Source organism: Melospiza georgiana, chromosome 3 (assembly GCF_028018845.1).
Source record: "Melospiza georgiana isolate bMelGeo1 chromosome 3, bMelGeo1.pri, whole genome shotgun sequence".
Taxonomy (NCBI): domain Eukaryota; kingdom Metazoa; phylum Chordata; class Aves; order Passeriformes; family Passerellidae; genus Melospiza; species Melospiza georgiana.
Window position 1 is genome coordinate 39,913,994 of NC_080432.1, and position 19,399 is coordinate 39,933,392.

Consider the following 19,399-nt stretch of genomic DNA (forward strand, 5'->3'; position numbering starts at 1 on the left):
TTCTGCAGGTACTCATTATCACTTGCCATGCATTACATTGTCAGTAACTCAAATAATTGGGGAGTCAAAAGTAATCAAGTAAAGCCTTCATTTAAAGGTAGCCAGTGCCCTTATTCTGCTTTTCTTTTTACCTATCACTGAAAAACACTTATCTTGGTTTATTTCTACAGAATGGAAAAAAAAACTGCATTACAGTTAACTAAGCCTATCAGAATGGGACAGGGAAAATTGCTCAAGTTGTTTAAGGTCAATCAATCCATGGCACAATAGTGCCAACTACAAATAGTTCAAAGAGAACCGTCATAAGGGCTATTTGACATGATGGAATATGAAGCTGTTCTGTGCAGTTTGTGGTTGTGGAAGAAGTCAAAAGCTTGACTTGAATTTGCCCAGGATCCAACCAGTCAACCAGCTCAGCCCTGTCTCATCCCACAGTGGTACAGAAAGAACTAATAAATCCTTATCATCTCTGATTTCTAAAGTAGTCCACAGAGAGATCTAGGTCCTCTTTCACACATGGCACATTTCCTGGGGAGCATTTCCTAGGGAAGCATGCAACAGCAAAAGGCTCCCTTTTTTCCATGTGCTCTTTGTTTCTCTATCAGGTAGATGAGATTATCACAGACACAATTCAAAGAGAGATGGTGAAGGGCATACATGCATTACAAGGCTCCCTAGCAGTTCAAATGGGCCCTGAGCAAAGAGCAGACACTATATCACCACCAAATGTGTGAATGGCTGCACCAGTTCAGCTAAATTGACTCTCTATTCCAGGATTCTGTCTCCAAGTCTGTCTCCAAGCAGTTGCCTAAGCAGCTGACAGCTTCAGCATCTGTTCCATAATCTTGTCCTACAGCTGCTTCCAGTGTATTTCCTGGGCTTGACATGACTTGTCTCTTTACTAGCTCATAACAGAGCTCTTGCTCAACTATCCAACCTCTTCCTGAAGACAGATAAACTTCTTTCATCCACAGAGCCTGTTGGCAGTGAGTTTTGCAGGTCCATAATAAACTGTAAATAGCTGCCACCTTTTGGTTGGAAACTGATTGTTTTTGTTATGCCCCTCTAAGCCTTATACTGGAAGGGAGTAAAAATTTATCCCTAGTAGCCTTTTTACACTCTACACACATAATTCATCTTTAAGTCCTCCCTTTTCCAAGTTGAAGTCATAGTGTAGCCATTTTTTTTCTTTCCAGAGAAATAATTTCATTCCTCATTCCCCTTCACTCGGCCTTTTCCAGTTCCAGTGAATTGTTTTCCTACTTCCTATCCCCCTCCCCATGTGAGTGGGCCAAAATGGACAACAATATTCCAAATACAGGCCAAATAAGTCAATGATTCTTTGTCTTTATTCCTTACATGAATAATCTCAACTTCTGAGCACTTAACATTCATGTGGAGCTATCTTCCACGGTGCCAAAGGCCCTCTCCTGTGGCAGAAGAGCTCAGAGCTAATAGCTTTACTTATGAAAAGATAACTACTTCCCCTTGAAAGTATAATTTTACATTCACTTCCCACTGCATTTTGGATGCCATTCCATTTCTTGATCATTCAGTCTTACAGCATCCTTCTCCAATTTTCCCCTTCTCTAATTAAAAACAAAAGAAAAAAACCCTAAAAAACTAAGCCACAGAACAAGCTGCTTCTAGGGTGAGTCCAGAGATAGAACAATTAGATGCCACTTATGAGAGACCAGAGAAAACAAAAGCAAATACCTCAGCCTCACAGAAGTATGGATCTTCTAAATACACAAATAACAGAGAATCAACCAGTCACCCACACATGCAAAGGAAGGTCAAAAGTGGCTTGTAGACAAGGGAATGGAATGCCCTTGAACTAAAGGTTTTGTACAAAGACAGGCCATTCCATCCTTCCACTTATCCCAAGCATACAGGTGCCACAAGGCCAAGTCCTCCCACACTGCAAATTGCTGTCAGTCCAAAGGAGACTTGTGTAGGAATTAAAATTGCCCCTAAACACATGCTATTAGTTATGTCAGCCTTATGGAAATCATGTTTAAAATTGGCATGGATATACAGCAACTTTTACAGCAACAGGAAATGTTACTGAAATTGCCAGGTGTGTAGAGGGAATGTCCTCTCTATTATGTAATATCCTGTGTTTTCAAATTTCAAATATAGACATCTCTTTTTTCTCTATCTCTTACTCAACACTTGTATCAATTACATGATCTACTGTCTGAAGCAGTGGCCCTTAATTTCAAGCCTGGTATAATAATTTGATCCTTTGGAAAAAATCCCCATCAAGCTGCTCAAAACAATGTAATACCTTTCTCTTTTTCAGTGTGTTATTGGCTTGATTCAAATGGCAAGATGTCCAGCTTCATGCTTTTCCAATTTACAACAGTTCTCATTAATATGGGAGATCCTCTCTAAACACAAGTAAAATGGCTATTTGGGGAAAAAAAAACCCAAACAAACCTCAAAACTCTTCAGTTCCTACTTTATGAAAAAAATATCAACTAAGTCAGGACTCCAAGCCCCTCCCTTGAAGTCTACAAAGCACTCAGACTGTATATCACTAACAGGTGTATAGTAATAAAAGCAAATAACCTAATAATCATCTATTAATTTCCATTTCCAATGTTATAAGATGCAGTTTTTAAACTGAGATTTAAAATTCCACACTCCCAATTACATTTCTGTGGAAAAAGATCTGCAAACTAGCTTCAGGTGTGAAACAAGATATACAGAGAAATGTTTGCGTCCCTGAAGACAGTGGAGAAAAAGCACTTCTGCAAGAAAGCATGGAAAATTATGAAAGGATTATCCATTAAGAAATATGCCCATGCCACATCACCTGCATGAAACCCTGATGGAATCGTTCCATGCAGTACTGCAACAAGATAAAATGTATTTGAAAGAGCCAAAAGCAACACTGGACATTACTATACCAGATACAAGAAATTACATCTGACAGAATGGAAGAAAGGAAATTAAACAATAAATAAGGTAATCGTCTTGCTGGCAAGTTTCATTCTTCTTCTGATCACTAGAAGCACCAGCAATTTCAAGACATTCTTGGAAACTTTCTGTTCCAACATTTAATGATAATAAAAAGAAAAAAGAACAGCAGGAGGTGGGTTGGAAATAATGCTAAAAGGAGGTACTGAATACTTTAGCAGCCCTTTGCAAGAATCGGAAAAAACAGCTCCTGGTGTGCCCGGAAAGAAAATAGGAGGAGGATAAGGGTTAAGTGGTCAGGGACCAGAATACTGTCAGGTGCTTTGAGTTCCTCTCTACAGGAGAGGTTTCAGATTTTCCTATCCAAACTCCACCAATCATGCAACAGCATCATAAAGAGTAAAACCTAAGCAGACATACCCTCAGGAACCAGCAGCAAACTTTGTATTCCTCTCATTGATTGCTTGTGAGCTACATCTAATAAGTAGTAGGGAAGGAAGTTGGGGTTTTTTTTTCCCTTTTGATTAATAGAACAGAAAACTTTCAGCAACCTACTGCTCCAGCAGTCCCCAAAGTGTTACACACAACACAGGCCACAACAGTCCTGTAGTACAAACCACTGAATAAAAATACAAGAAAAGAGCCTTGAAGCACCCCTATATTTCTTAAAACTAAACCCCACTAAAAAGTAGGCATTTTTCTTTATTTTGAAAGAGTTTGATTGTAGAGATGTAGAGACTGTAGTGACAGAAGCCAACAACTGAACTCTCCACCAGGAGATGTTCACCATTTTGACCACAACAGACACAGTGCCTCCCCCTAGAGTAGCTACATGTATTGTGGTCACAAAATAGTAAGCGAAAGCAGTATTTTTAGAATCTGTGAAATTCTAAGTAACAAAAGACCAGGCTCACTAATCAAAAGAGGAGAAGCAATCTTGCTTGCAAAGCAATAAGTAAACACAACATACTGTAGTGAAGATGCTCAAAAACTACTGAAAAGACATGCTGTTAAAACCTTGAGCTGATGGTTCTTTTCAGGGAGGTAGAACAGAGATCATTCTTGCAATGATATTCATGAAAACGTGTCAAGAAAACAGCTCCAATTCAAAAACAAAAGCACACCCAGGAAAGTACAGAAAAAAACATTTCATAATGTGGTTGCTGATTTTAGGTACTAGATAGCATGTCATTTTGATACAAGTCTTTTCAACATCTCTGGTCCAAGAAACAGGGGCTCTTGGATAAATTTCATTTTGAATAGCTCAAAAAAAGCATTAACATTTAGGTCACATATCAGATAACCTTGCCAGAATGAAGCATGCTATGTTTTGAGGAGCTTCTCTGGTACTGAAGAATCACACCATAAGTACTGTTAGCCATTAGAAGATAATACTCTTAATGGACATATTCAGTAATTTCCACTATATGGTAAACTCTTATACTACACCATAATATACCCTATTTAATTCATGCTAATTTGATACTAAGTTTTCAGTTTCCTTTAAATGTGGAATAATATTACAGATCTTAACAAGGGACATGATACTACAGTATCACCAGTAAGTAATAAGTTTACTGACTTCTCTAGAGACATCACAACACTCACAAAATACTATCAGACTATAACTAATTCATTGGCCACAAAATGCAGCTGGCAAACATGAAGAGCGCTTCCAATCTTAACAATACTTTGCTGAATTCCATTAGACAGGTAAAAGAGTGTGAGTCCAAACAGAAGTCACTGACAGTAATATTGCTGTTACATGAAGAGACGTTTGAAAAATTTAGTGACATCATGGTTTATGCTATTACAAGAATAAAGATAAAATTATCATGATAATATAGTTCTAAATTGTACTTAATTAAATAAATGTACAAGTATCTAAGCATGTAAACATGTAAAATGTTACTACGTTTTACATTTAATGTTACTACATTACTACATGTAAAATGTCTTCACAGAAAGATCATTTCTCTACTGTAGTCTAAACTGGTTTTATAGAGTTAATTTCTGATAGTCAGAAATCATAGTTCATTTCTTCTGTAAGCACAGGATTAGAAACATGCTGATATTTTCAAATAGAGAAATAATTGTCTAACAAAACACTGGGGAGGGAATTGCTAAAAAAAATGTCAGTAATATGAAAATACAGATTTATTCCAGTCTTACCTGAATTCCCTACAGAGAAGAGGATATATAAGGCGTTTATATGCATCCTCTACAGAACTCCGTAGTAGCCTCATAAAGTCTGGTTTTAAAAATTGCTTTGGTCTCCATCTGCCAAAGATTGGAAGAAAAATAAAAAATATTTTAAGAACACATGCAAACAACTAGACAAAAAAAGAACTTTCCAGAAAGGCTTCTACATTGTTAAATCCTATAAACTGCAGAATTACTACAATAATTAGGCAACTAAATCATGAGTCAAATATGAAAGGAATGAGAAGTTGCTCATAGTTCTAATACCATACAAGGGACAGGCTTATCTTTTCTTAGGTTTTAGAACACAATAATTGTTTATGTTTTAAAGAAAACATAAAAAAAAAAAAAAAAACATTCTTCACTTTGAGAAGTCAAAGCTCATTGTAACTGAACAAAACTTGGTTCCATATTACCTTTAGGGTTGCATTATTTGCTATTCCTCATTACATCAGAAAAAAAATTCCTAAACATCCTCTGTGATAGTCACTGCAGAATGACTATAAAAAGGCAACTATAGACAGATGGAGATTAAGGAGCTAAACTAATGCCAATAAATGAAACCCAATTCAAATTTCACTTGGAATGCATTGAGTATCTTTATTCAACTTCTAAATGAATTCCTACTAATTTTGCAGCAGTTCTTAAACCACAGAAGCCAAAAAACTTTAAAAATGTTTTTCTCTTTTACCTGCTACTAATACATTTGAAGTGTAAATAATAATATAGGAAAAGAGAAAATTAAATAAACAATGCCAAACAAAAATAAGACTGTTTTCCAGCTTCTTCTAAGCCAAACTCTTTGAAGCCTTGAACTCTTTTCTAGGTAGACTGCATGGTAACCATACAACTGTAACAGCAAGTACTTCAAATTTGGCTGTAAAATACACCTCACTCTCAAAGCTTCCTAGATATTTAATCCATTGATCTTTTTGTTGAGGGCAAAGTTCCATGAAGGAGGGTGTGGGGAGATGTGGGTTGGGGTGTGTGTGTGAGTCCTTGAACAAGCAGAACTGACTCATTGAGATGATCCACCCTGTGAGAAGAGATTGAGGGGAAGGAGAAGCAACCAGATATATACTCAACCAGAAATATACTACTGACATTTTCTATTAAAGTCCACCTGTTTTTTATTAGTTTTAAAAATACTGATAACACTCAGAGTTTTCTTCACTTATTGTATTATTTAATGTGCCTGGGTCCCAAACTGTGATGGGAGATACTCATAGATATTTTTAAAAACCCGTGCAAGTTCTCTAAGTTTATTGTTTGGACGGCTTAAATGAAACATGCAAGAATTATGGTCATAACGTGTCCAGCTGCAGCAAAAGCAGAACTGAATTTTACTTTAGATCTTGTTTGCTTGTAGCCACTCAAATACTGAGAATTCAAAACTGCTCCTACCCAGACAGCTTTTCAGTTGTCTAAGGGGATCTGCAACTTCCTGAAACAGCTTTTCTAAGTGTCTGTGCATATAATAGCTGAGAAATGTGTGATGGAGTCAACCCTGCATTGAGCAGAGAGACACAGGAACAGAATTAAGCTCACCATTCAGTTTTACAACATTCAGGGTTGTAATTCAGTGCTTAGCCACATGACCTCACCACTTTGCCAACAATTTTTGCAAACAGCTCTATCATACTTATTTGTAACTAGAGACTCTTTCCACACTTTCATAAAGCTGAGAAAGGCTTTAAATCCTCTTATTACCATCACATTCTATAAACATGAAGGTTTTGCAGGTGCAAGTATGACTAACATCCTCAACACAAATTAGAATCAATTTGGAAACCTGGCAGCTGTTTCCCCCTCTCTTCCATCCATTAAAGCCAGTTAAACTCTGTAAATAGGTTATCACAATAGATATTTTTATTACCTGCCTATACATAAATAAAAATTTAGGCAACATTCTGCTAGAAGTTTTTGCAAATGAGAAAACATTGAAACAGCAAGTTCAATCGTAGCAAATACTGTAGTTTAATGATTTCAATACTTCTTGAAAGAAAAATTCACTTTGCTGCAAAACACAAAGCAAAATCATGCGTGGATATTTTTAAAGATCATCACAGCCTAGCTAAGCCTCCCTCTAAGAACAGATTTTTTTCTTGATTATTTAATCAAGATCTAGCTTTTGAAGCCAAATTTTAAAAAAGCTCCATAGAAATAGTATCATCTTACTCTGATCATCAGCTCTCCATGTCCTAGTGCTCACAACAAACATAGGGACCACAACAAACATAAATGGCTTAGACTACTGAGACACCAGAGGCTGGAACTACACATAAACAGAATTTACAGAGCCCACGTTAAGAACCACCAGTACTGATTAATAACTGTTCCAGGAAGAGCCCAGCTAGGCTTTTAGACCTGAAGGACAAACAGCAGAGCTTTGTGCTCCTCCAAGACATGAAATAAAACATGTACCAAGTTAGTAACCACAGACAAAGCAAGTCTTTAAGGCCTGTACCATGGACTTTTACACAGGATCTGAGATATTTGACTGGAAACTCAAAAAACATCATCAATCATCAAATTTCATTTTCAAGGCTGCAATTCCACTTGGGAACAAACTCTCACCCCATCTCACTTGGGAACAACTCCATGTTGTTTCTACACTCAAAGCCAGCTAACCAGCCCCTCTCTGGCTCTCTCACTGATCACTTTTCTCTGTTCAATTTCACAAAAAAGTCTTTGGGACCAGTAGAATTCTAGTGTTAATGGAAGTAGGTTCACTGTCAAACCACAGAGATGCCATTTTTTGGAGAAAAATACAATCACAGGGCCAGGCATAAGGATATTCCTGAATTTTCTACACAAACCCAAATTGAAAGGAAACAGATGCTTATATAGGCTAATAAACATTCTGAACTTGCAAAAAATGTACAATATTCTTAGCATCTACACAGAGCTCAATGCAATAAGGAGCTCTAGTCTTCCAAACTTACTTTCTACTGCAGGAGTACCTAATGCTAAAAAATTTGTCTCAGAAGAATACAAACAGTTCAGAACATTTGCTACTAATCCGCTGGGCAGTAGGTGATGCTGTTTTCTGGCTAAAATACTGGCCAAATTCTGTAGCAAGCTGGCATTTCTGGTTCTGCAACTGATTGTGTGTGTGATTTCTAGCAAATTGGTTAATATCTTTGCAAAGTTTTGAAACCATTGACTCAAAAATAAGTTATTTACCTTCTGGTCTAACCAGCAAATCAATGCTATGAAAATAATGCAAATTCCACTCCTGGACAACCATTTCAAAGCTTGCAGGGCAGATTACACATTTACTATTTGTTAGTTTGATAAAACAGTTGTCAAACTCAGGAGGAAGATCAGAATCTGTCCTCGATGTTAATGCACAAAGATTAAAACCATTCCTTCAGAAGTTTTATAATGGCGGGAAAGTGTCCCTAAATAGTAAAAAGCCATAAGCATATATAGCCTTATGAGTGCTAAATATTAATAAGTATTCACTTCCAAGGTCAATATTCTTCTTATCCCAGGATGACTCACAAAAGGGTAACCAACCAAAAATATCTCAATTTACATCCCACTTTTATTTGTGTAGCACTGACAAGCTGTTCCATTATCTGTGGTCCACAGTGCTTCCAAATTCTATCATAGATGCAGTAAAAGCAAAACTGACAGCTATGTTCTGCTTACAGAATATACAGCTTGAAGGGAGGGCAGAAATTCTGTTACAGGTACTAAAAGTAGAAAGAAACAGGTGTTTGTGACTCCTGATACTTTCCTGGAAACAAAGAAGGTTACTTAGAACAATATGATCTAAGAGCAAAAGTATCTGGCCAAAAAATACTTTAATACTTTCAGAGCCCTATTCTTCCATTTCAGAGAGAAACAGCCCTATTAAATTTCTACACAGAAAAGGAACATTTTTACCACATCCATTTCTTGGACTTGTTGTGAAAACGAAATACATGCTAAAGCAGTATCACTGTACTCAGTTTTATACATTACAACGTGCAATTCTTCCTATTTTTCTTCCCTCCTTTTGGTTATCCATTCCTAGGATACAAAGGAAGGAGTTTCTAAGACACCACCAGAACAATGCCCAATATTTCAAACTAGTGAGAAAGAGAAAGTCTTTTTTTATACACACAAGGAAGATGCACTGTTTGGATCATAATAATTCTCCAGCAGAGGACATCAAGGTACAGTTTCCCAGAAAAAAAAACCTGACAGATATTGCACAAAACACATGTAGTTAACCTAAACTGTTGCAAAAGATCTTGAAACTTATGCAACACTAAACATCTCACTACAGGCTTAAAAATCCCAGAAAATTTGTATGAACAAATCAGTAAGAAAGAAAAGAATCAGGATTTTACAGTCCAGTTGTCTAACTTAAAAAGAGTATAAAATGCAAGAGATGGTTCACACAATATGTGAGAGCTATGCACTGAAAGCAGTTACATTTATGTTTGTCTGTTTAATCCATTAAGCTCTTTATAAACATGTAATTCCTTACATTTCTGAAACTTGAAGTTATGTACTTCACAGACCTAAGAATCTTACATAGCCCTATTTAATCATTGCAATTGGGCATAAGAAGGTATTTTTTGAAGTTTTGAGTATACTTTATTGGATTCTACAAAGTCCTTTCAGTAAAGGCTACTGGATGTGATGCATATTGCAATTTAAAAATATATTCACATTTCATCAGCCTTTGCATATGTTTAAAAAAAATTCAACTGCTTGAAGAATGGTGCCAGAACTTGCAAATATAGCCCAAGGCATGATCTTTTCAGCATAATGCTACAGCAGTTGGAAATACAGAGTAAGAATTATCCACTTGCTAATTTCATCTAATCTAATAAATATTTCTTTAATTTGTTCTCTTAATGTAACAAGACATATGAGATACACTTGAGTATGCAGCTGTCTATAGAAAAAAGAGATTTCTGTAAGAATATGTATCCATGCAGACCTTTCATTGACACACCACCAACAGAATTCATTCTTCACCCCGTCAGGAATGTTGACCTTCACTGTCAGGATCTTCAGATTTTCCCCTCGGTTAATGGCCAGAATCTGAGTGCAAACATAAATGGCAGAGACAGATGACACACAAAATATCCAAAAGATAAACTTATCAACATTTGTGTACGCACTTGCTTGACATTCTGTAGCAAATCAGGATGGTGGTACAGTAAATCAGTTCACAAAGTACAAGAATGTACAGATAACATCCACAATTTAAACACAAATTAAATCATGCCATGGCATAGCAAATACATTTTTCCTGGAGTCTGCAATCTTAGGATCCAGTTTAAGATTAAACACACTTAGAATGCAAGACAGCGTGAATTGTGGTGGTGGAATAATCTTATTTAATAACCCAAATTAAAACTCAAGAAATTAATCAGAGTGATTTCAATCAGAACTAGAACTCAGAAGTTATTTCTATGCTTCAGATTCCATTTTCCTGCCCATTATTAATCCACATTTTAAATAAGTTATTAATCACAACTTGTGACACAAAGGTGCTCAGCTTAGTTTGAAAGAGGATGAATTTAGTTATTCATGCCTAATTCACAAATAGCAGAAAAGGATGTAAACACTCCCTCTCTTTACATTAACACTCCTGCCTCAAACTATATGCATGTACTTCTGAGTACTTAACTCCACAGTCAGGATCTAAAGCTAAGTTTGGTTGTATACAGGCTACCTCTACACAGAGTTAGTTCCATTTTAAATGGAAGACTGTGACTCTACATTTAAAACCAGAACCACAAGTGGCCGATCCTGGAGGATTCTGGTGGATAACTCCTAGTCTAATCTCACTATGGAGACACTGAATATTCACCTTAATACTATGAAACTTCACTGACCAGCAGATTTTAGAAACAGAATAATATTCAGAAGCAAATAAAATGCACATCTTTAGATTTCCTTTTTCCTTCTCAAGTATTTTAAAGTAGAAAAATACCAAAAAAAAAAAAAAGAAACCCGCTGGAAGCTGACATTCCTGTATGACTACACATGTTGCTGTATGTAGCAGGCCCTGAGCACTGTCACAACAGAGCATTCTGTGTCAATCATGAACTTTAATTCAATCACTAGCTAACTCAGACATGTCACATATGTTAAATACAATGGTTTAAAATGACTCCAGGACATAGTACCAATTTATATTCCTCAGCCTTACTGCTCCTGTGACATACCAGGCCTGACATATCATTGAACAACAAAGCTAATAATAAAGATTGCATGTGAAATATTATAGCATCTGGTACCTTGACTGCCAAACCAAATGTTTTCACGTAGAAATTAGAAAGACACATTTTAACAAATCAAATGCTTTCACGTTTATTCTGACTTTACTTTTTAAAAAGAGAGAAAGCTAAATGTCAAGTTAAAATGAAATCAAAGTGATGCTCACAACAGAGAATATATGTGATAGGATTATAATGTCATCATTCAGCATGCTGTCAGCAGGGTCAATATTTGCATCACATTTTGTTACCTGGCACTACATCTGCAGAATGTGTCAGTCACTTGAACTTAAAGCAGCTGTTAATGCAGTCACTAATATTATTTATATTTTTTACTCTCAAACAATCTGCCTATCCTGTTCTAAGTGATACAGAGAAGAATAATCATCCAATAAATGCTTAGTTAAGAATGGAATTATTTAATTTCACCCTCTAATATAATATAGCTCTTTTTGTTTAGTTTGGTTTTTTAAGTAACAGGTTAAAATCTGGCCATTCTAGTCACAAAGCAGTCTTCACTTCTGGAAAAAGATTGTTTTTATATGAGATTGGAACAGATCCAGGGCAAGGGATCCAGGCAAGAAACAACATACATTTTTCAGAGAAAGCAAGAACAACAATATGATCCAGTCACAAGATTCATCAAACCTTATCCTGTTTATCCTAAAACCACAACATGCTTCATTTTGCACAACTCTTATATGTTGCATATTGACTTAAACTCGCAGAATAAGTTCTGTACACTTTGCCAAGGACTTTAAATTCCAATTCCTTTTTAAGTATGAGATTGAAAATAGAACATTTGCCTCTAATGTTACACTTAATTCATGAATTCTTTTCCTCCCACTATTTCAGTCATCTCCAAATAAAGATACGCCACCCCAAGGCGTACACAAACACTAAACTGTTTACAATTAGTCAAAAACTCAAATAAACTCTTGAAAGATTTTTTTTTTCTTAGTTATAACTGTGTTGGTATTGCTTCTCAGCTATGTCCTAGGAGTCCAGTCAGGTTCTCCTTGCTGCCAAAGGAAGAAGCTGTGACTGAACCTCCCACTAGCAAAATGTTCCAGCTGGAAACATCCACAGGGTATCTGACATTGTCAAAATCTGGAGGCAGCTTTTAAAGCTGACTAAAACAAAGTTTTTTTCTCATTACAGTTTTAGTATTTTAACTTTTTCAAACAACCTGACTCCACACCAGTCGTGATTACTTCAGGACTCAAGCAAGACAAAATGACACGTCTCAGAAAAGAAAATGACAGTGGCACGGGAAGAAACCCAGACCTACAGCAGGACCAAGCTGCAGCACAGCTTACTGCACAGCACTTCATCTCACTGCAACACATGCTGCAAGGCACACCCACAGCTGCCAGGGCTTTGTTTTCCTACAGGTGACATGCCAGGCTACTGTGCATCCCCTACACTCACATCTAAGCCAGAGCAGAGTTAGGCTTGTACCAGGTCTTTAGGATCACTTGCACTTCCGTACTCAGGTGATGACAAGTTTCAGTGCAGTATTTTATGGAATCTTGTGTTTGCAACTCTATAAAGAGGACATTTAAAGCTGACTTCTGCCTCTGCCTAAAGGCATTCAGAACACTTGTCTATATGCAGCCATGAAAGCATACAGACCATCAAAGCAGTAAGTTTTACAACTGTTCCTCAAACACACCTATTTAACATAAAGTTCTTGGGGATTAGTAAATTATATAAATCACTCTGGGGTTCAGGCTTTCCTATATCTTTTCCAGGTATAAGCTTCTTTTAATAATCTTGAGCCAAACCAGAACTCCTCTTGAAGACATCTTGAACTCTATTCTTAAAGAAAATATTTTTGCTAGTTTTTAAATGCACAAAGGAACTATCTCTCCACAGTCTTAGGTGAAGGAAAAAATAAAGACTTCTGTATTGAAAAGGATGGTCATAACCCAAGAAAATAACAACATTAAAAAATGGCAATTTGCATCAGTAGGGGAATAAGGTCAAGTGACAAAGAAAATGAAGATGATGAGAAAGACTTTCAAAAGTACAATACCAGGGTTTAAGCTTAATGAAGAAATGGCAGATAAAGAGGAAAAAAACCAACTTTCTCCTTACTTCATTATCAAAATACAAAAGGGAGAAAGATAGAAACTGAGAAAAGAAGAAAGAACCCAAGAACTAAAAACAGACATGAAAAGTTACAATACATTTACAATACAGCAGATTTTACATGTTGCTTCAGAAACTGTCATAAAATACATTTTTTGCTCAACCGGTACAGAGAGCCCTGTCACACCTTGAGCCTTGAAACCTCACTGACACACAAGCAACTCAGACTTCTACAATTCACAATACAGAAATATCCAATGTATTAGAATAGCTGATAGCAGAAATAGATAAGAGGCAGCATGTAAGTGTGCAAAACTGTGATTACAGGACTGCCAGCTGCAAAATCAGTGCTTATTCTTTTCTGAAGAGCCAGAATGGGTAAAGAAAGAGGTATTCAGATTAGCAGCAGGCACAGGAAAGAATAAACCAAAGCAGATTGAGCTAATTGTAACATCAAAGAGACAAACTAAGGGCACATATCCTGGATAAAAAAACAGTGCAGCCACATAACCAAAGTGCTGACCAGGTTTGGGAAACACAGTTTTTAGCCCTCACTGTAGCTAAGCAACAGTTTTCCTTAAGTAAAAAAGGATGCCTTGAACAAGAACTAAATTATAGCATCATCCCAGGAAACACTTATGCAACTTGTACTGTGTGAACATCATGGTATTCCCCACTGTGAGAGCAGGTAAAACCAAACACTCTTTCCCAGCTCAACTATTCCTTCAACAAAAAAGGACACAAAAGAATCCATACATCATAACATGATGAATCCACCAGTCTTTGTCAATGTCAGCACAGTAGCTAATAGATTGCTCTATCAACTTTCCCCAACCCTTTAGAAGCAACTTTTTACCAGATAACTATCAATATAAGGAGAATAAATGTTCATAGCTATTACAAAGAGAAAAACCAAAGGTACTTCTTCAAACATCTATGCAAGAACAGCCTATTGAAATCAACAGTGGCTATTTAGTCATTCACCTAACACCTTTCGTATTGGAAAGGGGAAAAACAGCTTAAAAATTAGCCTATCCATGTTGTGAATTTTTTTAATAATAAATTTAGCCCTAATTAATTCAAAATACTCCGGTTTAAAATGGAAAGCACAGAAGAAAATGAGAGCATATCAGCCTTCTAAAGGAAAAGAACATTTCTAGTCAGAAGCATGTAAGTGGTCTGTCTTCTATGATATATGGTTTGTTTTGGGTTTGGGATTATCATTTGGTTTTTTCAATTGCTTTTTGTTGGGTTTGTTTTGGTTTTTTAAGCTAGGTGACAGTAAATAAAACAAGAGACAATTCACTTGGTGATTAGTTGTGAATTAGTGCAGAGCTCTAGACAGTTGCACTGAGTGCATCACAATTCTGCCTTTGAACTTCAGTAACAGGGGTAGCCTAGCTGTCAAGCCATCAGCTTCTGTTTGCTTCAGCCCTCCTTTCTTTATCTAGTTATATAAGTCTAAACTTGGGGCTTAGGATAACCAAAGATGGTCCACAAAAGAAAAAAACGATGCCTTGCAAAACAAACTGACTTTTGGGGTACTAAATAGTAGTTGTTCGCTCTATTTCTTAAAACAGAGATCAAGAGCTGATTTCTACATTTCAAGAATTTGAAAGCTTCTAATACCTCTGATAACTGTAAAGAAAAAAGAAAGTATCTTTAGAATTAGTTTTAAGCAACACAATTCAAAAACAAAGCAACATTTACTACAATTAAAATTCTAAGAAAAAAACATTAACATTTCAAGTTTTACCTGATGATGTTGAATATTCTTTATATTACAAGAAAACTCATGGTACAGTTGGAATTTATTTATATCTTTTTCATTTCCATTTTTGGATGACACTTTTGCCAATGTCGACTGGATGGAAATGTACCTTTGCTGGCATCTGCATAGAAGAAAATTAGATATTTATATCTATATTTATAAAAACATTTATATTTTATATAATATTATATAAATATTTATATTTTAGCATGAAACTTGTAACAAGTCATTACTGCATAGATCAAATAAAAAACAAGCTTGGAGTCTGCTCAATTACAAGTGATGCTAACTGTAATTACCTGCAGAACTGGATGACATAACTTCATGCTGAGGTGACATAATGTGTACTGACTGTAATTCACCAAGAGAAGACAGTGAAGCAGGAAAAACTGCTCACAGCCCTCCTCCTCAAAGGAACGCAAACTCAAAAGCCACCACCATGCACTTCAGTCATGGGTTAAACTTCACATAAATTTTGGGAAGTTGCAAAAAAATGGCAGTCCATGCTCCTTGTGATTATCATACATACAACACACTTCAGATGAACAGGATTCATCTGTAGAGCACTGAGATTCAACTAAGGAATTTCCAGTGGTCAAAACAATGAAAGTGACAGTCAGGTAGTGACAGCACATCCCTTAAAAAACAACCCCCTTCACTGAAATTATCACACTGCTGTTTCAAAGCAACTCTGCACATTCCTAAGGTGGTGCATGTTCTCTAACTCTCTTGCACACAGCAGAAAAAATGAAATAACAAGTGACTATTGCCTTGTCATACCAACTCACCAGACATGACAACACTGAAATAATGTAATTTAAGAAAACTTTAATTCAGCTAACACAATTAAAGATCAGTAAGTCCTGCTTTAAAAACAAGTCATATTTGTTTGCCTTATTGGCTACCAATGCCAAAATCAACCATCACTGCACACTAGTTACACTGACTGGTGTCAGGTCAGCTGTTGGAGCAAGAGCTTAAGCAGATTCACTTCTGAAGAGTTACAGCTTGAAGAAAGCACAAAGAGGGGAAACTCCCTCATGGGTCACTAACTGCAAGGAAGATCTGCTATTCACAGGGCAGAGCACAGGCTTTTTCATTCTTTGGGAGTTACAGCACCACACCATGCTCACAGCAGACCTCTACTACACTGACAGCCAGAAGGGCTGATGAACACACACAGGAACAGCCCTAAATCCATCTCACAGGAACACTGTTTTCACATCATTAACAAAAAGTCCTGTATCTGCCACTAGGAGACTGCATTTTACCATGTAAGCAAGGAAGTTTAGAAAGTAAGAGTGAAACTTACAATTTCCTGATGAAATCCAGTGCATCTTTATCTTTAGCAAATATGTCTGCTAAAATATGCTGCACTCCAGCCTCTACTTCCTGGATATTTGCAAGCCCTTAGAAGAAAAATAATTATAGAATATGCAGTCATTATAATATACAGTTAATAATTACAGAAAAAACTAATAAAATTACACAACTGCACAAGTATTAAGAAAATATATGCAAGCTGAAAGGAAGCTGACTAAAGGTATCTGACTGACTTGCAAAGATTAAGGAATTCTAATTCATTAGATTTTTTTTCAACTAAAGCTTCCTTTCCAAAACATCTGAAATGGTACTTTTAATGAGCCTGAAGTGACCAATGCATTATTCTAAGTCAAAATTATATTAAAATCAGAGAATTTTTTTTTTCACTTGGATGCTAACAGGTCTTGACATTTGGGACGTAAATAGTGCAATAGTAAAACTGGATATTTAAATATCATTTTTGAAAAAATTAAATATAATTTTTGACTTTTTAATAAAATGAGCAACTGCAGCAGAAGTCTACATATTTTGCTACCGGTATGAAAACTGCCTAAATTATTTGCAGGTAATCCTGTCTTTTCTCTGTGGAATAGTTTTATATTTCCACTGCATTGTAGCAGGAGTTTGCACAACAATACTTTTGAGGTCAGGATACCATCAACCTCTCCTATGAAACACTGAAGTTACAAAATGTCTTCAAAGACATGGAGTTATCAATGTCTTCATCTCTCTGGAGAGATAACAGAATCATTAGTTAATTTCCAACACACAGAACCCATTCTTTCCTTCAAATGGCCAAAAGAAGAAGGACACAATTCTCCTTAACAAAGGGATTAAATTAGACCAGAAGCAGAGATAATGAAATAAAACAGACATCTTGTATTTTAATTTGATATATCTAGTTCTGCTTCCAGCAAAAGTCAGTAATGAATGCCTCACACCAAACAGCAGGAATCCTAGAGCAGGCAGCTGCAGCATTAACTGTCTCTGTCTCTGCAACACATGCTGCTGTTCACTCTGCTGCCTAATGGACAGCTTTATTTACACTATTTTAACAGCTTGCACAGCTTTATCTATTCATTGAACCCAGAACCCTGCTTCTGATTAGGATATAAAGTTACACACTATAAAGAAATTTATCTTGCCCCTTTTTAAGACGAGGAAGCTTAACTTACCTGCCAGAAAGAAAAAAAAAAGTGAGAATAAGAATACATTAGTAAATGCCTAAACCTATCAGAAGTTGTAAATTTTGGATCCTTACATCTATGAGTTACTATTCCTTACAGTAGAACTGATGTCAGAATAAAAGCTATGGGAATCTGAAGACATGCATCATACTGAACACAGACTGAGGCACTCTGGTAGATTATCTGAATGAGACAGCACAGGCCCAAACAAGTCAGAATTTGAGAAATAATCAGAAAGTTCCCATTCAACAAGCACCACTCACAGTGGCACTTTACTGTGTCCACCAGCACATGCTTGTGTAATTAGAGCAATTTTTGACCCTGCATACAACTGAAAAGAAGAACAAAGTTTTCTGGTTAGCCTGCTTCTTGAACTTTCCAATGTCAGGCCTTGAAACATGGACTGCTGTTTTTATTTCAGTTTATTTTTAGGATAAGTTGAAAAACACTGAGAATTTAAAAGAACCATAAAATATTAAGATTTTATGAAAACTTTTCTGTACTGCAAATGGCTCATTCCTTAAAAAAAACCAAAAAAAAAACCCAAAACCACTCTGATCTCAAGTTGTATATAAGCTGTCAAACTGGCTCCCAAAGTGATAAAAGTGACCCAGTTCATAGATGTATCTAACTTCTAATGTCTTTCAAAGGCAGACCATTATATAAACCTAAGCAGCATTATTTTTAGCACAGAATTGAAAATAGGTGTACTGGTTTCCAAAAACTAATGTTTTTGGTGCAACAAACAGCATCTCCTTTTGAAAATACTCTAAATAATTTATCTGAATTTTCACAGAGATTTTTTTTTGGCTCTTTAGACTGCACCACAATAGTCAGATATATGTCTGCAATACACTGCTGTATGAAGTTATAATGTATGCTGAAATGCAGTAATTTAATAACCAGAATATTTGCTAACTGATTTTCATTGCAAAATTAGCAGAATAAATTGAAGTGGGAAAAGTAAGAGCCAGCCTTACTAAGGAGGTTCAGTATCTTTTTGCTGAAATTCAAAAAGTACATGTTGGGGCAGGGAAGAATAGAAGTACATCTATATTTTAACATAACACAGAGGGCTGCAGCAATCTTCACATTTTATTGTCAGAGATTGCCCCCTACAGATCCACCCATAACTGCATTCACAAAGACACACAATTCTGCAATCTATACATGACAATCATGCTGTTAAAAGTTCTTGCTCAAATTACAGAAATTACATCTTCTCCAGTCCCTACTGTCATTCAGACACAAACTCCCCTGCTCACTCCCAATCCCCTAGGCCAATTTTCATTAAGATATGCTTTGCTGGGTGACATTTCCTTCTGCACAGACTATGAGCATAAACCTCTAGTACAATCAGCATTGAATCTTCAGGAATACAAGTAGAACAATGGAAAGGTATAAAGTGTGTGCTGTGGTTCCCTCTCTCTTACCAGTAAATAGAGATGTCAACTATAAGGTCTCCAAAATTATGTCATTTCTTTACCACAGTTATTACTATTTGCAATTCAAAGAGAGAAGAAAGGTTGAAGAAGAGACATTAAAGGTGTGAACGTGTTATCACATGTTGCTAAAATCACTGAATTTCAAGTAGTTGCCTAACTTCCAGCAACATCAGAACCATTAAAGTAATTTCCCTCTCAAAATCTTTTCAGACATTTAGAACA

At 36.2% G+C, this 19,399-nt stretch overlaps 1 protein-coding gene across 1 annotated transcript in view; it reads right to left on the bottom strand.

The window, feature by feature from the left end:
- The window catches only part of SRBD1 (S1 RNA binding domain 1), a 118,922-nt gene that overhangs the window by 93,108 nt on the left and 6,415 nt on the right, over positions 1 to 19,399 (bottom strand). The window contains exons 8-11 of the mRNA XM_058020325.1: positions 16,535 to 16,631; positions 15,208 to 15,343; positions 10,070 to 10,173; positions 5,098 to 5,205 (exon numbers count right to left, since the gene is read on the bottom strand). Coding sequence (XP_057876308.1) covers positions 5,098 to 5,205; positions 10,070 to 10,173; positions 15,208 to 15,343; positions 16,535 to 16,631 — 445 coding nt within the window. The remainder of the gene's footprint in view (positions 1 to 5,097; positions 5,206 to 10,069; positions 10,174 to 15,207; positions 15,344 to 16,534; positions 16,632 to 19,399) is intronic.